At 50.9% G+C, this 17,628-nt stretch overlaps 1 protein-coding gene across 1 annotated transcript in view; it reads right to left on the bottom strand.

Annotated features, from left to right (window-relative positions):
- Positions 1–1,138: 1,138 nt before the first annotated feature.
- Positions 1,139–17,628, bottom strand: part of LOC123120926 (UDP-glucose flavonoid 3-O-glucosyltransferase 7) — a 51,506-nt gene continuing 35,016 nt past the window's right edge. The window contains exon 5 of the mRNA XM_044540887.1: positions 1,139–2,968. Within this exon, the coding sequence (XP_044396822.1) occupies positions 1,298–2,968 (1,671 nt within the window). The 3' untranslated portion in view covers positions 1,139–1,297. The remainder of the gene's footprint in view (positions 2,969–17,628) is intronic.

Genomic DNA, 17,628 nt, shown 5'->3' on the forward strand with positions numbered 1-17,628 from the left:
TCTTTTGGATGAATGACGAGCCATGTTGGTCGTAGTTGGAGTGAAAGAATTACATTTTTTGTGCCAAATAATCAAATATAGCACTGGTTCAGAAAAAAAAACCGAAACCATGAGAAATGTTGTTGTCGGGTGTCATTGCGCATCATATATCCTCTTGGCCATGCCCGTCATAACAGCAACAACTTTCTTCAGGCTGGTGATGCTCGTATTGTCAATCATTCTCACAGTGGTGCCTGAGCCAAAAACTCAGTCTCGTAATTTATGATTTTATTACACCGGAGCACATGTAACGACAATCAAGTTTTAAATTTCTAATTTCCATGGTCTTGACAATTTCGAGCCTGCTGCTCTAATCATCGTAACCGGAGAGACATGCTTAGACCACGTATATACCCAGTACCTCCACGTGACTGGGTATATGGCGAAGCGGAACAAGATAGTGTGCTTCCGAGAGTGAAAAGATAACCGCAAAGGAAGAACCCTGATTCTTGACGGTAGCACGAGGAGTCAGAATTGGACTCTGGTGTGTCTGAAACTAACTCCTCGCTTTTATTCCCATTGCAACACACGGGCATTTGTGCTATTATTTTATTATTATTATTATTATTATTATTATTATTATTATTATTGTTATCATCATCATCATCATCATCATTATTATTATTATTACCTACTAATAAAGTAAGGTAATATTTTTGGTTTCGTCTGCCTTTGTTGTGGACCACGTCATTTGATTGTCCCTATTGGGGCATTGGGTCATCTTTCAGTTCTGCCAAAAAGGAGATTTGCATATTAATTAATAGCACCATCTGGCTAATTTACATAGGACCCCATCAATTTATATATGTGACCAAATAGACAATCAACAAGCCTCTTTGAAAATAAATAGAACAAACGGTAAGGTGTGGGTATAACATGGTAAATGATAGACCCGGCAAAGAAGAATTGAACATAAGTGTATGCTATATTTTTTTCCCGTTACAACACACGGGTCCTTTTGCTAGTATAAAAAAAAGACACAAAGCCCGTGGCTGACAACACAACAAAAGATAAAACACGAGCCAGCTGGGTTGACGGCATCGGCCTGAGGAAATAGCACGAATCTAAAAGTTCTATCTAATGGTTGTAGATTTGGATGTGAGTTAACTATTTCACATCTAATATAAAATAGCAAATTCGGACTAGGAACACCTATTCCCTTTAATATAATTTTCTCCCCTTACAACAGGCACTTTTCCTAGTGAAAGAAAACAAAAACAAATCCTCATCATGAAACTAAATTACACTGAGCGTGAGGCTATGAGTCCCCGTTGCTGTGAACCCTCGAGGCATTAGCCTCAGTCAGATCGTCGATCACGCGGTGTAAATCGCGCCACGACGACCCATTCTCGCTGACCGCGGCACGCGCCCTCTCAGCCAGCTCCCATGCTCTTGCCCTCATCTTCTCCCACCGCTCTCCGCCCTCCATGAACCCGGCCACCGCCCGACCGATCGCCTCTGCTGGCACGGTGTCCGCGTCCTCCACTCTCACGTTGCGCTTGCCGCCGTCCCACAAGCGCGCGCCGAACGTCGCCACCTCGGTGACCAGCCGCTCGTTGATGAACTGCTCGAACACCAGCGGCCACGTCAGCACCGGCAAGCCTGCCGACGCAGCCTCCAGCACCGAGTTCCACCCGCAGTGCGTCAGGAACGCGCCCACCGATGGGTGGGCCAGCACCGCCAGCTGCGGTGCCCACCCTCGGACGACCATGCCGCGGTCGGCAACGCGCTGCTCCCATCCCTCCGGCGCCCACAGGCCGTCGGAGTCCTCGGAGCGGACCACCCACAGGAATGGCTTGTTCGAGGCCTCCAGCCCCAGCGCGAGCTCGCGGATCTGGCGCGTTGAGAAGCAAGCCCAGCTCCCGAAGCAGGCGTACACCACCGATCGGCTCGGCTTGGTCGATAGCCACTCTAGACAGTCCACGTTGCCATCGCCGCCCCGGTGCACGGCGGAGTCCAACGGCAGGCTGACGGGGCCGACGAAGTAGGCGCGGCGCGCGTCGACGCGTCTGTACTCGTCGCAGTACGGTTTTTCGAGGTCGGCGAAGGTGTTCACGATCACTCCGAAGCCGGCGAGCTGGGCCGCCTTGATGTTGTCCCACTCCATAGAAAGAACGGCGTCCTGGAGGAGGAACTCCGGGAGCTCCGACGGCGGGATGGCGATCTCCTTCCCTGGCATCCCCGGCACGATGACTGACGGGGCGGCAACGCCGTCCCGGATTATGTCCGAGCGGATGGCGTAGAGGTTGTTCATGGCGAGTTGAGCGAAGATGCCGACGGGGTGGAACGTGAGGCGCGGGACGCCGATCTTGGCGGCGATGTCCGTGACCCACCAGAAGGGCACATCGGCGACAACGGCGTCGGGGCGGTGCTCCAGGAGCAGCTTCTCGTGAATCGGCTGCGAAAGGTCGACGGCGCGGAACACCCGCCAGGCGTCGTGTTGGGCGACGGTGCCGAGGCACTCCACCCCGCTCTCGAGGCCGACGTCCGGGAACGGGTAGCGGAGCAGGCGCACCGCGTGCCCCGCGTCCACGGCGCGCGTGACCGTGGTGGCGATCAGCGTCGCGTTGGCCGGCGTCACCACCATCGTGGCCTCCACCTCCGCCGGCCGCGCCGCGGCCATGCGGCACGCCAGGTCGGTCATCGGGATGAGGTGCCCCCGCGCGAAGAAGGGCAGGAAGAACACCCGCAGCGGGCGCCTCCCGCCATCACTGCCGGCGCTCACACCCGCAGCAGCCTCCATTGGAGAAGAGGTGGAATAGGAACTGCGCTGCGTGGACAAGATTTCACGATCGCTCCCAGATCCATGAATATCTCCCGAGTTCGTTATCATCTCGCGGCATGGACGCGTGGTCGCAGGTGTGCTGCGTGCAAGTTTTTCTTTCGCAGGTGTTCTGCGTGCATGTGTGGTGTGGACAACTGGACATCTCTGCATGCATATACATGTACTAGCGCTAAGCGGGCGGCGCACGCCGCGCCGTGAGAATGCTCGTCTGCATTATTATTTGTCGGGTTTTGTGTGAATGTACGAGATGGAGACTTGGAGTGCTTGAGAGCTCGGCTTGAGGAGGCCCTGGGAAAGCTTGGTATCCAGAAATAAGAACCGAAGGGAGCTACGGGCGTTCTCAGCGATTAGAGCATTTCGGCCGTTCGATCGTTTTCCTGATGCGATTTCAGTCGTCGGATCTCGGGCGGCTCACGTGAGACGTCGGATATTTACCAGATCGTTGTCAGCCGTTAGATAAAATTTAGTTACCGTCGTCTCGTGCCACCGCGCGTAATTACGCTGCCCCGCCGAGGGCATTCTCGTCATTTCGCGTAAAGTGGTATAAAAGCCGGTTGCTCTGTGTTGGAGACCTAGCCGCCTCCTCTCCCTCCCTCTCGCTCGTTCCCCTTCCCCCCCGCGCGCCTCCTCTCCTCCCGCCCACATCGCCACCCACCGCCTTGAACCAGCATCTCCCGAAGGGGCACCGCGGCCGGTGGCGCCGCTGCTCCCCCATCGAGCTCAATCGTCCCCATCGCAAGGAGGAGCGGAGGTTGCCACTGGCGCCGCTGCTCGGCCCTCTCTTCCCCACCACGTTGATCCGACGCGCCGCCCGCAGACGGCTAACCCTAGCGCCACGGTCGCCAGTGCACGGTGTCACCATGGACGACGACGCTGCGCCTGCACCTCCGCTTGGTCCTCCCCGAGACTGGTTCTTGTCGGATATGCTGTTGTGCTCATTGATTTGCAGGTATGTGTTTGTGCATCCGTTGTTCTTGCCACTGGTTGCTGCTTGTGTCTGATTTTCCCTTGTTTGCCCTCCAGCCTCGTCCGCTCCTGTATGTGCATATTTTGATCCGAGCTGGTTGCATCTTCGTTCACAGAATCTTTGGGTCATCTGCAGGTCAACCCCTCTTTTCCACATACTTTTCAATCTTATTTTAGGGCTAGGTGTATGTCGGTATGGCCATGTGGTTTTTGAGGCTCGCTATATTCTGTTTGTCATGCGTGCTGGTATGCAGGCTGGGAAGTGAGGGCCTTCTGTTGTTTTTTCTTGTCTTTGGAAAATGCCGAAAGTGCTAGTGCTTGTTATTGCTGGAGCATATATGTATGCCTTTTCTTATTTGTCTGGATCCTTGTAGGGCGTGTGATTGCTGCTCCTCTGTTGGTGGAGTGTTGCTGTTTTTTTTGCTTTAGGTCTAGCTAGGCCCCAAGGAATGGGCTTTTTGGATCTGTCTTATTTGGCTAGATTGCATTTTGTTTGAATAAAGGTGATAATTAGGAGTATGATAATTAGGACAAATATGTCGTGCTTACGAGGGAATTAGTCCTGCCGGGTTCATGTTGATAATTAGGAGTATGATAATTAGGACAAATACGTCGTGCTTACGAGGGGACAAATACGTCATAGCATTTTGTTTTGATTTTTCAGGTTCATGTTGATATTGTTCAGTAGTAGTAAATGAGATGGCACACGGATGCACGCTTTTGTGTTCTTGATAGTTGGTGTGGATTATTTAATTGTTGCTCTTGAACGGGTAGACCGATGTGCTTTCGGCATGACTTTGTTGTCAAGGAGAGGTTTAGACCTGCCAGGTTTCTTGAGGTCCTTATGAGATGCTTTAGTGCTTCGGTGTGGCCCTTATGATGGGTGTTTTTGGATGAATAAATGGATCTGGTGAGAGATGAAGGCTAAAATAGAGTTAGGGGATTTTTGGATCTGCCTTGTTTTGCGGGTACCTTGTTGTCCAGGGGAGCGTTGGATCTAGCTTGGTTTTTTTCATAGAGTATGGCTTTGTTGTTGAGGAGGGGGGTTAGGCCTGCCAAGTTTCTTGTGGTCATACGATAAGTAGGAGTACCCCACTAGATGCTTTGTTGTTTTAGTGTGCCCCTGATTAATGTATGCACAATATATAGTTGTTTGTGGTGGTTTCTGTTTTAGTTTACAACAGCAATAAAGAGCAATTAGACATGACACTTGTTTCTCAGCCTTGATTGTTTGCTTCCCGTGCATGCCTTATAGTCATAAATCTTACATACTTGGTTAGGTTGATATTTCTGTTGCCTAATTCTATTGCCGGCTATTTTTTTACAGGCCTTACCTTGAGCTCTCTCGAATGATTGATGTAGGTGCGCTCTCATCTTCACGCCATTGTCCACCTCTCTCCTGAGCTCCGCTCAATTCCGTGGCTGGGGCCTGCTCTGTGTGCGACAACATCTATCCCCCAAAGTGTAGGAGTCCTTGAACAGAGTTGGACTTTCTTGTCGGCAACCTTGCCAATTCCATCTTGTTCGTAGGTATACTAGCTCCCTCATGTCTCTCTTTTATTCTTTTGTGCAATTCATGATTTATGGATGGGTGATGTGCAATGTTCTTAATGGTAAATTTTTATATTGTTTCTTTACGGTCAATAAAGCAGCAAAAGCGGATATGCAAATTTGAGACCAATATAACGATACAGTGCTTACTAAAAAAATAATAACAGTGACATTAGTTGGTTCTCCTGATCTCTGAATGTATGTCTCATATGTGCATGCTGAGTAGATCTGTTTTTTTAAGTAAGACAAGAAAATTCTAAAGCCACCCTTCATGTGCATCGACTGATAAATCCATGTAATACTAAGGACCAAAATCGATTCCCATCAAATGTAATTTCTTTCTCACCTTCCCTCACTGCTCAGTCTCTATTTCAATACAGAAAATGTAGGACATGCCTGACGATAGTATGTATCCATAATTTGTTTTCCAGTTTTTGCTCTAATTTATCCCCATAAAGAGTATCAACGTGCTCTAATTTATAGTGAGGTTTAGTCCAGTATTACTAATCGTAGGTGTGACTTTATACAAGTTATGTTGCTGATGGTAGGCGTCACTCTGGATTGCAGAAAACATGATAAGAGCATGGAGATGGATTGCTGCATATATATGCTGCCCACTTTGTCATTTTCTTGATCATGTGTGTAAATTTGAGCTACTGGTTTTATATGTCCTTTATTGTTGTCCCTTTTAATCTCCATATGAGATAGAAGATTCTGGTTGTGCTCTATTAACATGATTGGATTTTGTGTGTGTTTTGCAGAAAACATGGTAAGAGCATGGATGGATTTATGCAAATTCATGTCATTGATGCGGGATCGCGTCGGCCCTCCCTTGTGCTAGCCAGCCATCAGGAAGCTCCTGGTGGTGCTCCTGGATGTGCTATACATCACCTCATCCTCTCCTTGGCCGCTTCGGTGCCCGTGGCACTCGTGCTCATCGGTGGGACGGTGCAAGGCGCAACTCCAATGCAGCGGCGTGGATGTGCGGTGTAGGAAGCGGTTCCTCGCTGGGTGGACGGCGTTCAGGTGCAACCCGGCGCCCACTGAGTACTGCCTCGGCTACAACCTCCCTCAGTGAGCTTCATCTTTCTCCTGCTCTGCTTCGGCTACTGCATGGGACATGGCCAGGGCTACGATGATCAGTTATGGCTGATATAGGCATGCTCTCGAGCAATCGAGGCACTTGTGGGTATTAATTTGGATCCCTGAGGGAGTCCTGGATTAGGGGGTCCTCGGACGGCCGGACTATATACTTTAGCCGGACTGTTGGACTATGAAGATACAAGATTGAAGACTTCGTCCCGTGTCCGGATGGGACTCTCCTTGGTGTGGAAGGAAAGCTTGGCAATACGGATATGTAGATCCCCTCCCTTGTAACCGACTCTGTGTAACCCTAGCCCCCTCCGGTGTCTATATAAACCGGAGGGTTTAGTCCGTAGGACAACAACAATCATACCATAGGCTAGCTTCTAGGGTTTAGCCTCTACGATCTCGTGGTAGATCAACTCTTGTAAAACTCATATCATCAAGATCAATCAAGCAGGAAGTAGGTTATTACCTCCATCGAGAGGGCCCGAACCTGGGTAAACATCGTGTCCCCCGCCTCCTGTTACCATCCGCCTTAGACGGACAGTTCGGGACACCCTACCCGAGATCCGCCGGTTTTGACACCGACATTGGTGCTTTCATTGAGAGTTCCACTGTGCCGTCATCATAAGGAGGGATGGCTCGTCTCGTTGTCAAGGACAACATCACCTCTGGGGGTCCCTGGCTGTAGGCCAAACTCTCCGACTAGGCGGCTTCATCATGACCGCCCGTTCGGCTGCTGCGCCGATGATGACCTCTCGGGTCATCAAAAACCGCCTCCGCGTCAGCTCGGGATTCGCCGAGAAGATGGATCCAATGGAGCTCTCCTCCTTGAACGAGCTCTTGGACCGCATCGCCGCTTTGGGAGTCGCTACGGACTATCATCGGATTGGGCTTAAACCCGACCAAAGGGAGATTAACTCTCTGCCGGTCACCCATCAGATAGCGGTGGTGGAGGAGCAACTCAGCGATTCTTCCTCCATCTTGAGGACGAACTATGTCCGGATTCCTGAGCTCTCCAAGCCGGATACCCATCTACGGGAGGACATGGCCCAAGCCTTGAACCTAGAATCAGACAGCGGACCGGACCTAGCGGGCAACATCCCGGAGCCCGAGCTTCCAAGATCGGAAACTCCTCCGCCCCTGGGTCTCAGATCGGGTCAGGGTTCAAATCTACCCACCCACCCAGATATAAGTGATCTTTCCCACATTAGACAAGAGCCCCAAGAGACAGTACACCACTATTGGGCCAGATTCCTCCTTGTAATGAGCAAGGTTAAGGACTATCGCGAGGAAGACACAATTTCATTCTTTTGCAAAAATTGCACGGACATGGGAATCCTCAACGCCATAAGTCGCCGTGACATAGCACACTTCGCTGACTTGGCGGCCATAGTACGGAAGTACTGTGTGATGGAAAGCGCCTGGAAAACCCAAACAAAATTTTGGGATCCTCCGGCTCTGACAAAACCCCCAGTCCGAACTAAAAGGGTGTACTCTCGTAAGTCACCCGATCCAATTACAAAGAAGCAAAAGCCCACTACAGGGCGTGGAACCGTATTGGAGGGATGGCTTAACGGGCCATGCAAAATTCACAGTGCAGCGGATCCCATGCCAACACACAGCCTTAGAGCATGTTGGGTACTCCGACAGGTGGCCAAGAGCGGTGAGGATCTCCTCATCAACAATACCGCAGAGCACCATCCCGTGGAAAATAACAATACAATATTGATAGTCTTCGAGACCTTCGCCTCAAATAATAGGCGTAAGCGAGCACTCCGCAGCCTTGCCGAAGTCTGCCACGTAGCAACAATAAATCCATGGAGCGATACGGCTATCACCTTCAATGCCAGTGACGAACCTAAATTCCGAACAGCCCGAGCACCAGCCGCCTTGGTCCTTAGTCCAATTGTGGACGGCCTCTGGCTTACTAAAGTGCTCATGGACGGCGGCAGCGGATTAAACCTCATCTATGAGGAGACTCTTCGAAAAATGGAAATAGACAGAAGCCACATTGAGCAAAGCAGCACGACCTTCAGAGGAATCATCCCTAGTCGGGAGGCACGATGTGCTGGGAAAATCACACTAGATGTGGTATTCAGCACGCCGGAGAATTATAGGTCCGAAGAAATCACATTCCAGGTGGCCCCGTTCAATAGCGGATACCACGCCCTTCTAGGGCGGGAGGCATTCACGATCTTCCAAGCTATACCCCATTACGGGTACATGAAGCTTAAAATGCCCGGACCCAATGGAATCATCACTCTAGCTAGTGATCCGGACATAGCACTCCGGGCCGAAAATAAAACAGTCGCACTGGCCCTCGAGGCATTATCCGAAGCCCTCGCGGCCGAGGAATTAACTGCGCTGCGCTCCACAGTGGACAGGGACGACGTGATACTCGATAAAAGATCCAAGTCCACCTCTTTTAAACCAGCGGATGAAATAGTCAAATTCCAAGTCCATCCAACGGACCCTACAAAAACAGCATCCATCGGGGCACAGTTAAACCCCACAGTAGACGCCGCACTACGGGAGTTCTTGCGCGAGAATTGGGACATCTTCGCCTGGCATCCTTCAGACATGCCAGGAATCCCACGCAGGCTGGCCGAGCATAGCCTTAACATCCTAAAGGGATTCAAGCCGGTCAAGCAAACTCTTCGACTCTTCTCTGAGCCTAAGAGACAAGCCATGGGAGAGGGTCTAGCCAAGTTACTGGAGGCCGGATTCATTCGAGAAATAAAACATCCGGACTGGCTAGCAAACCTGGTGATGGTACCAAAGAAGGACAAATCCTGGCGCCTATGCGTCGACTTCAAGGACCTTAATAAGGCTTGCCCAAAGGATCCCTTCCCCCTCCCTCGCATCGATCAAATTATCGACGCTACCGCAGGACACGACTCATTGTGTTTCCTCGACGCATACTCCGGATACCACCAAATTAAGATGGCGGAGTCCGATCAAGCCGCAACGGCATTCATCACTCCATACGGCCCCTTCTGTTTTATCACCATGCCTTTCGGGCTCAAAAACGCCGGTGCAACCTATCAACGCATGATTCAGAGATGCTTGGAGACACAGATTGGCAAAACAGTGGAGGCATACATAGACGATGTGGTCATTAAAACCAGACACGTCGAATCCTTAATAGACGACTTGAGGCTCACGTTCGATAATCTCCGAACATACGACATCAAGCTCAATCCGAAAAAATGCGTCTTCGGCGTGCCCGCCGGAAAACTCTTAGGCTTCATCATCTCTAATAGAGGAATCGAAGCAAACCCGACTAAAATCCGAGCTCTGTCATAGTTGGCTATCCCAACAGACCTCAAGCAAATCCAGAAACTAACTGGATGCGTGGCTGCCTTAAGCGCTTTATCTCCCGATTAGGAGAAAAGGCACTACCCCTTTATCGCCTCCTGCGACGCACCGAACACTTCGAGTGGACGGATGCGGCCACGGCCGGATTAGAAGAAATAAAAGCCGTTTTGGCCACAAACCCAATCTTGGCCGCACCTAACGTCGGCGAACTAATGCTGCTATATATAGCGGCAACACACCAAGTTGTAAGCGCAGTGCTCGTCGTCGAACGAGAGATGGACGGACATAAGTTCCCGCTTCAAAAGCCGGTATACTATGTGTCCACTATCCTCACTCCATGCAAATCACGGTACCCACATTATCAAAAGATAGCATATGCGGTCTTCATGGCATCCCGGAAACTACGACACTACTTTCAAGAGTGTTCAATTACAGTGGCCTCCGAAGTGCCACTCAACGACATAATAAACAACCGCGAGGCCACGGGCTGGATTGCTAAATGGGCTATTGAGCACCTCCCGTTCGACATAATATACAAACCACGGCGAGCCATTAAGTCACAAGTCCTGGCTGATTTTGTCGCCGAATGGACAGAAGCCGAACTCCCTAAAGAGTACGGCGCGTACTCCAACTGGATTATGCACTTTGACGGCTCTAAAATGCTGGCTGGTCTGGGGGCCGGCGTCGTCCTGACGTCCCCCACCGGAGATACGGTCCAATACATACTCCAAATACTATACACTGACTCCAACAACGCGGAAGAATACGAGGCCCTGTTACATGGTCTCCGGATGGCAGTCTCCATGGGCATTCAACGCCTGGAGGTGCGTGGGGACTCGAACCTCGCAATATCTCAAATAAATGGAGACTTCGACGCCAAGGATCCAAAAATAGCGGCTTATCGCAACGCCGTCCTCAAAATGTCAGCTCGATTCGAGGGGCTCGAATTCCACCATGTGGCTCAGGAAAACAATCAGGCAGCGGATGTCCTCGCCCGCATCGGCGCTAAGCGCGACCCCGTCCCACCTAATATCTTCTTGGAAAGGTTGTTTAAGACATCCGTGGTATGGGAAGGGGAGACCGGTAATAATAGTCTGGACCCGGCCACAACGACAGATAGCGAACACTCTGACATAATTGGAGGCTCTGCCACTGAAATAACACCTTCCGCCCACGTAATAATGGCTGTCATCGCCCCGTGGACAGAACCATTCCTGGCCTACCTAACTAGGCAGGAACTACCCGAAGACCCAAACGAGGCGCGCTGCATTGTGCGGCGGTCTAAAGCCTATAAGGTCCACGAGGGAGAGCTTTATAAGAAAAGCGCTACCGGAGTCCTTCAAAGGTGCATCTCCGAAGAAGAAGGGCGGAAACTTTTGGCAGAAATTCATGCTGGACTTGGCGGCCACCACGCCGCAGCTCGGGCCCTTGTAAGCAAGGCCTTCCGTACAGGTTTCTACTGGCCGACGGCCCGAGCAGACGCACAGGACCTCGTTCAACGTTGCGTCGGTTGCCAGCTTTTTGCAAACCAAAGCCATATGCCGCCTACCACTCTCCAAACAATCCCCATTACTTGGCCCTTTGCGGTCTGGGGGCTTGATATGGTCGGACCCCTCAAAGGGGGAAGCCATAAGAAAAAAAATACTTATTGGTCATGGTGGAAAAATTCACCAAATGAATAGAAGCCAAACCAGTTAAAACGGCCGAATCCGGACCAGTGATAGACTTCATATCCGGGGTCGTACACCGTTATGGCGTCCCCCACAGCATCATCACCGATATCGGCTCGAACTTTACAGCCGACGAGGTAAAACTTTGGTGCAGCAACATGGGCATCAAGCTCGATTATGCTTCTGTCTATCACCCGCAAACTAACGGTCAAGTTGAACGAGCAAACGGTCTTATCATGAGCGGCATCAAACCCAGATTAGTGTGATCCCTGAAGGAATCCAATACGCACTGGGTAGAGGAGCTCGACTCCGTACTATGGGGGCTGCGGATCACGCTGAATCGCACTACCGGATACACACCGTTTTTTATGGTGTACGACGCAGAGGCGGTACTGCCCCACGACATAATTCATGACTCACCTCGAGTGCGCATGTATGAAGAGAAAGAAGCCGAGCTTGATCGGCAGGACAGTTTGGACGCCCTGGAGGAGGAGCGCGACGTGGCAAAAGCCCATTCCGCATTCTGTCAGCAACAGGCTCGAAGATATCAAAGCAGAGAAGTACGGGCCAAAATTTATAATGTTGGCGAACTCGTTCTACGCCTACCGGAGAAGAAAAAGAACAAGCTCAAGCCCAAATGGGAAGGTCCCTTTGTTATTGACCAAGTTCTGACCGGTGGAGCGTACCGTCTGCGGGATGCATCGGACAATCGACTCGAGCCAAACCCGTGGAACGCAGCCAGGCTCCGAAGGTTCTACGCCTAGCGCCGGACTCGGTGTTCGTCTCCTTACCTCTATCAATTTTTTGTATATGCGTTATCTGTCTTTTCTTTCTTTCTTTCTTCCCCTTTTTTCTTCAAGGCCTTAAAAGGCTAAAATGTGTCTTGACTATACAATCTTGACGCGCTAGCTGCGCTCATGATACCTGGGGGCTTCTTATACAGAAGCTTAATATAACTATCTTCCGGGCTCTATGCCCCACACATGTGTTATACTTCTGCATGGACCTTTTTTCGCCATTATATGCATCGATATGACTTAAGTTTTGGCCAAGCTGGGTTGCCTGGCTCTTGTGTTTATGCCCTACGTTCCCGTTAATTCGGCTAGGGCATAAGGGGAGCACCTCTGCGATTGTTACTGCCGGGTCAGCCGGATGTGTACCTCAGACTGGGTCAGGCCGAAAGCTAGCGTTCTTAAGGGAATACTCGGTCGATGAACAAAAGATTACATTTACTTATTGTAAATACATGCCCCCAGGTGTTTATATCCTGCGTCTCATTTCGCAGCTCGGACATGCACATTAGGGCATGCGTACCCAGGGAAAGGAACCCTTAACAGAACTATTCTCCCTGGAAGATGTTTCTTACTATCCATGTAATATAACATAGCTAGTTGGGTACTTGTCTGTTCAAGCACTTATGACCCCTACGCCTGGTTTCCACGCATACCCCGGTTTCTACATAACTGAGCGGGTATTCGGATACACTCCGGACTGTCGGGTCCAGAGGTCGAAGCGAAAAGGTCCGCCATGACAAATGATTTACAATCCGGCTAGGGACAATACATGTCATTTGAAGTGCACAGTCACTTGGACTGACTAAATTCTTCTTCTATACCATCCAACAGGCTGTCTAGCCTACAATCCTGTTGGGAATACTTTGCGGCTAATTCTACTTGGTCATACACCAAACTGACGGGGATCTCTTTCCCATCAGGCCCCATAGGCCCGACCTCGGCCATGTGGTTCGGGTCAGCCTTGGTATATCGCGTCTTCACCATGGCCCAGGCTTCCCTCGCACCTTGTCGGCAGGCCGATATCTTCCATAATCGGAAGCGCCGCCGCGCTCCCTTGAGCTTCTCTATAAGCTCCCCATGCCTCCTGGCGGGGAGGCGGACGGCCACAAGGCTTGGGCAATACCCTGCATAACCTGCCGAACTTGTTCGTGCAGTTGGGAGAGCTCTGGCAGAAGATCACCCGCAGACCCGGGCATCTCCTCCGCGGGACGACTCGTCAGCATACCTGCAGACATAACTCTGTTAGCCGGCTTCTGCGCCGAACTCTCTAAAAGTTCGTTCAAGCACTTACTGAAAATGCCGCGTCGAAGCCGCTTATTCTCCTTCACGGAGTCAGCAAGCTGGGCTCGAACATCTTTCAGTTCCACGCCCAGCTGGATATTGGCGTCTTGGAGATCGTTTTTCTCCCGCCTAACTTGCGTAAGCACGCGCTCGCCAGCGTTTAGCTGTCGTAGAGCATGTTGCTCATCTGGATTCACTCCGGGACCATCTGCACAATCTATTGTTAGATTTGCACGCATGCCGCATACTACCTGGTACATGACATTCTTTGCAATGAAAACAAGCGTTACCAGATGGGGCCTTCTCGGACTCCTTCACCGCGGCAACTGCGGCCTGAAGCTGGGCTTTGCACTCCTCCAGCTCTAGAGACAATTGGGTATTCTTCTCCGTAAGAACCTATGCAAACAATGATCCTTAAATCAGTTGTGCCAACTGCTTCAAGTCTCAGGGGCTACGGATATACATAATTATTAGACTTCCTTACCCGTATATCTTTCACATACTGGTCCATGCCTCTGGCAAGACCATTCTGAGCAGCTCGGATGTACGCGTCTCCTGAGTTGAAGGCATCGAATGCCTCTTGGGAGAAACAAGCGTCACGGAGTACGGCCCGGCGACGCCTGTGATTCATGGCGCTCTCCACTTCGGAATTTGTAGCGGATAGCCTATCCGCATCCTCTGTAGGAGGAACATCCGGCGTTGGCCCCATGTTAGCGTCCGCCTCTATGTCCGGCTCTGGAGCTCGACTGGTGGAGGCGTGACCGGCAACCTCTCCGGATATAGTCCGGCGAGCGCTTTTCCTACCAGGAAACATGGGCGTTATTATATTTTAAAAGACGACCACCATGGAGCGGGGTTCTCTTTTGTACCTCTGCGACGGCGTCTCAGTCCTGACCGCCTTCCTTTTAAGCCTACCCGGCTTCGGTGCCCCTTGTTGGTGAGTCACTGCGGGTTCGGCATGGTGTCCCGAGGGCCTTCCCTGTAAAACACCATATGTGTGCGTTAGGTGAAGTGCAGAAAAAGGGATCCTTCTTGGAAGTTAGGGCTCCGGTTTTACTTACATGCGATGCGGGGAGTAGTCCAGGATAATCGGCTATGATAGCCACCAAGGTACCGTCACAGCTCAACTGATAGAACGTCCTGTCGATGAGCTCCACAAATGTGTCCGGATCTTCTTTGAGTCCGGGGTCGAGGGCCCGGTCAGGGTCCTCTGGTTGTGGAGACGGGCTGTGGACCTCCCTCACGGCTTTTCGCAGTTCCTGTTATGAAATAACAAGGTAAATACTTATGACAAAGAATGCGGAAAGGACTGGAGTAGAAAGTAGCAGCTCACCCAGCTTGGGGGGTTGTACATGGAGAATCCATCCCGTGGCTTGATACGGGCGAACTCCTCTTCTTCTCCTTTATACAAATCAGACAGTATCTTCGCTAGGGCAGCGATGGAGTCCGAACCTTTACGACCGCAGCGGGTGGCGTCGTCTTCCCCATTGAAGTGCCACATGGGTTGTCCCCGATATTGAAGTGGTTGCACCCCTCGCATTATACATATGGACATAACCTTGGTTATTGTCAATCCTGATTTGGCCAGCATATCTATCCGGCCCATCAGGTAAAGGACTTCCCCGTTATCTTCCTCCTGGGGGCTCCGAGGGCACCAGCTGTGGCGTTTCTTCAAAGGGGCGTTGTCGAACTCAGGAAGGCCCATCCGAATAGGATCTGGAAGGGGGACGTCCTCCATATAAAACCACTCCGAAGGCTAGTCTTCGGACGTCTTCTTCGGTGTACCGGATAGGTATCCGGTACCGGCGATGCGCCATATTTCGGCTCCGCCCACTTGATATAGTGACCCCTTCTGTGTACGGGGCACGAGGCAGAATAGCCTCCGCCATAGCTCAAAATGAGCTTCGCAGCCCAGAAACAGCTCGCAAAGGGCGATGTAGCCAGCGATGTGTAGGATGGAAGCGGGGGTAAAGTTATGCAACTGGAGGCCGTAGAACTCCAGGAGCCCGCGGAGGAACGGATGGATTGGGAATCCAAGTCCCCTTAGTAAATAAGGGACAAGGCATACCCGCTCCCCTTGGATGGGTTGGGGGAGCTCTCCGCTTGCTCCCCGCCATTATAGGTCGCGAGCCCGGCTCGAACGGGAACCATATACGCTGGAGGGAGAAATCCCTGGGTCTGTAACTTTACTAATTGGCTGTGAGGGATGGAACACCTCTTCCAATCGCCGGGCTTAGGGCTACAGGAGTGAGAGGAGGAGCTGCGATGGCTGGCCATGTTGGAATGGATTTTGCCAGGCGCGCTCCGATGGATACTCGCTATGGGAGGGTGGTGCGATCTGGATCTAAGAATCCCCGTCTCTTTAATAGACGGTTTACTCACATGGCTAGGGTGGCAAATGTAAAAATGCCCTGGCTTCTCGCATTCGCTCGACACGTGGAAGATAGCCATTATTAGGCACGGGAGCCAAGCAGTGCAACATTTATGGGAAGCCGGACACTACTCAACAGGTACTCAGAATTTGGAGAAGAACCAGCCTTGCAATGCCGAACACAATCTGCGCGCCGGACTCATCGTCATAGAAGCCTGGTTCAGGGGCTACTGAGGGAGTCCTGGATTAGGGGGTCCTCGGACGGCCGGACTATATACTTTAGCCGGACTATTGGACTATGAAGATACAAGATTGAAGACTTCGTCCCGTGTCCAGATGGGACTCTCCTTGGCATGGAAGGCAAGCTTGGCAATACGGATATGTAGATCCCCTCCCTTGTAACCGACTTTGTGTAACCCTAGCCCCCTCCGGTGTCTATATAAACCGGAGGGTTTAGTCCGTAGGACAACAACAATCATACCATAGGCTAGCTTCTAGGGTTTAGCCTCTACGATCTCGTGGTAGATCAACTCTTGTAATACTCATATCATCAAGATCAATCAAGCAGGAAGTAGGATATTACCTCCATCGAGAGGGCCCGAACCTGGGTAAACATCGTTTCCCCCGCCTCCTGTTACCATCCGCCTTAGACGGACAGTTCGGGACCCCCTACCCGAGATCCGCCGGTTTTGACACCGACAATCCCCCCTCATTTCTTTGAGCCATTTTGATCACGTTCTTATTTTAGTGGCTCTGTCCTTGGGTGGTGATTTCTGATGAGTGATAACCAGGGCAGTTTCACCCTCATAAGAACATATTGATCTGGTGATACATCGAGAAAGAAGAAACGAAGCACCTCACTTGGCTCCTCAGAGCTCGGGCACTTTCGACCGTCAGATCGGTTTCCTGATGCGATTCTGGCTGTCGGATCTCGCTCCGGATTGATCTCGGCCGTAGGATCGAGCCCGAGCTCCTGTAGCAATGAATAGCTACTCCCGCGGTGAGATATCTCGTGCCGCCGCGTTTGGATCACGTGCCCCATCTGTCGGAAGCCATTCTTGCTAGGGCGATGATGATTAGCCGTGGCTGAAATAAGTGTGCCTTTGAGCAATCGAGGCACATGTGGGTATCAAGTTGGATCCTCCCTCTTGTCTCTAGAATCCTTTTTGATCATGTGATACTTATTGTTCTGTCCTTGGATGGTCATTCTTGTTGAATGATAACCAGGGCAGCTCCACTGTATAAACAGATTGATCTGGTGAAAGAGATGATGGGGGTAGATTATATGATCGAGGAAAGGCGAATCTGAGCCCACTATGCATTGAACCCCGAACCATTTTTATTTGTATTTAAAGGTGTTACTTATTTATGCTCCGGTGTTTATAGCCGTCTTCTTTAAATAATTCTTCTCTCTCATACCTTTGATCTTTTATTGTTTGTTGTTCGTCCTTGATCTAATCTGGTTAAGAGTAGCAAGTTGCACTTTGTTATTCTGGGATAAGCGATGGTTCGGCAATGCTCATGAGGAGTTCAATGGAGGATTTCTGATATTATTTTATTGTTAACGGGTCATGCGAGTAAGCTTTCTTGCAGGTACCCACACTTCTCTCTCCCTCCTGATTAGCCTGATCTCTTTTCTATACGTGTCTAAAAGTTTTTTGTCTACAAGCTGTGAATTACATATGCTAGATGCTTGATGATAGCCATGGCAGGTTCTTTTCATGGGGGCATAATGTGCCATGGCAGGTTCTTTTCCTGCGGGCA

The sequence above is a fragment of the Triticum aestivum genome, chromosome 5D (assembly GCF_018294505.1).
Source record: "Triticum aestivum cultivar Chinese Spring chromosome 5D, IWGSC CS RefSeq v2.1, whole genome shotgun sequence".
In the NCBI taxonomy this organism is placed as follows: Eukaryota; Viridiplantae; Streptophyta; class Magnoliopsida; order Poales; family Poaceae; genus Triticum; species Triticum aestivum.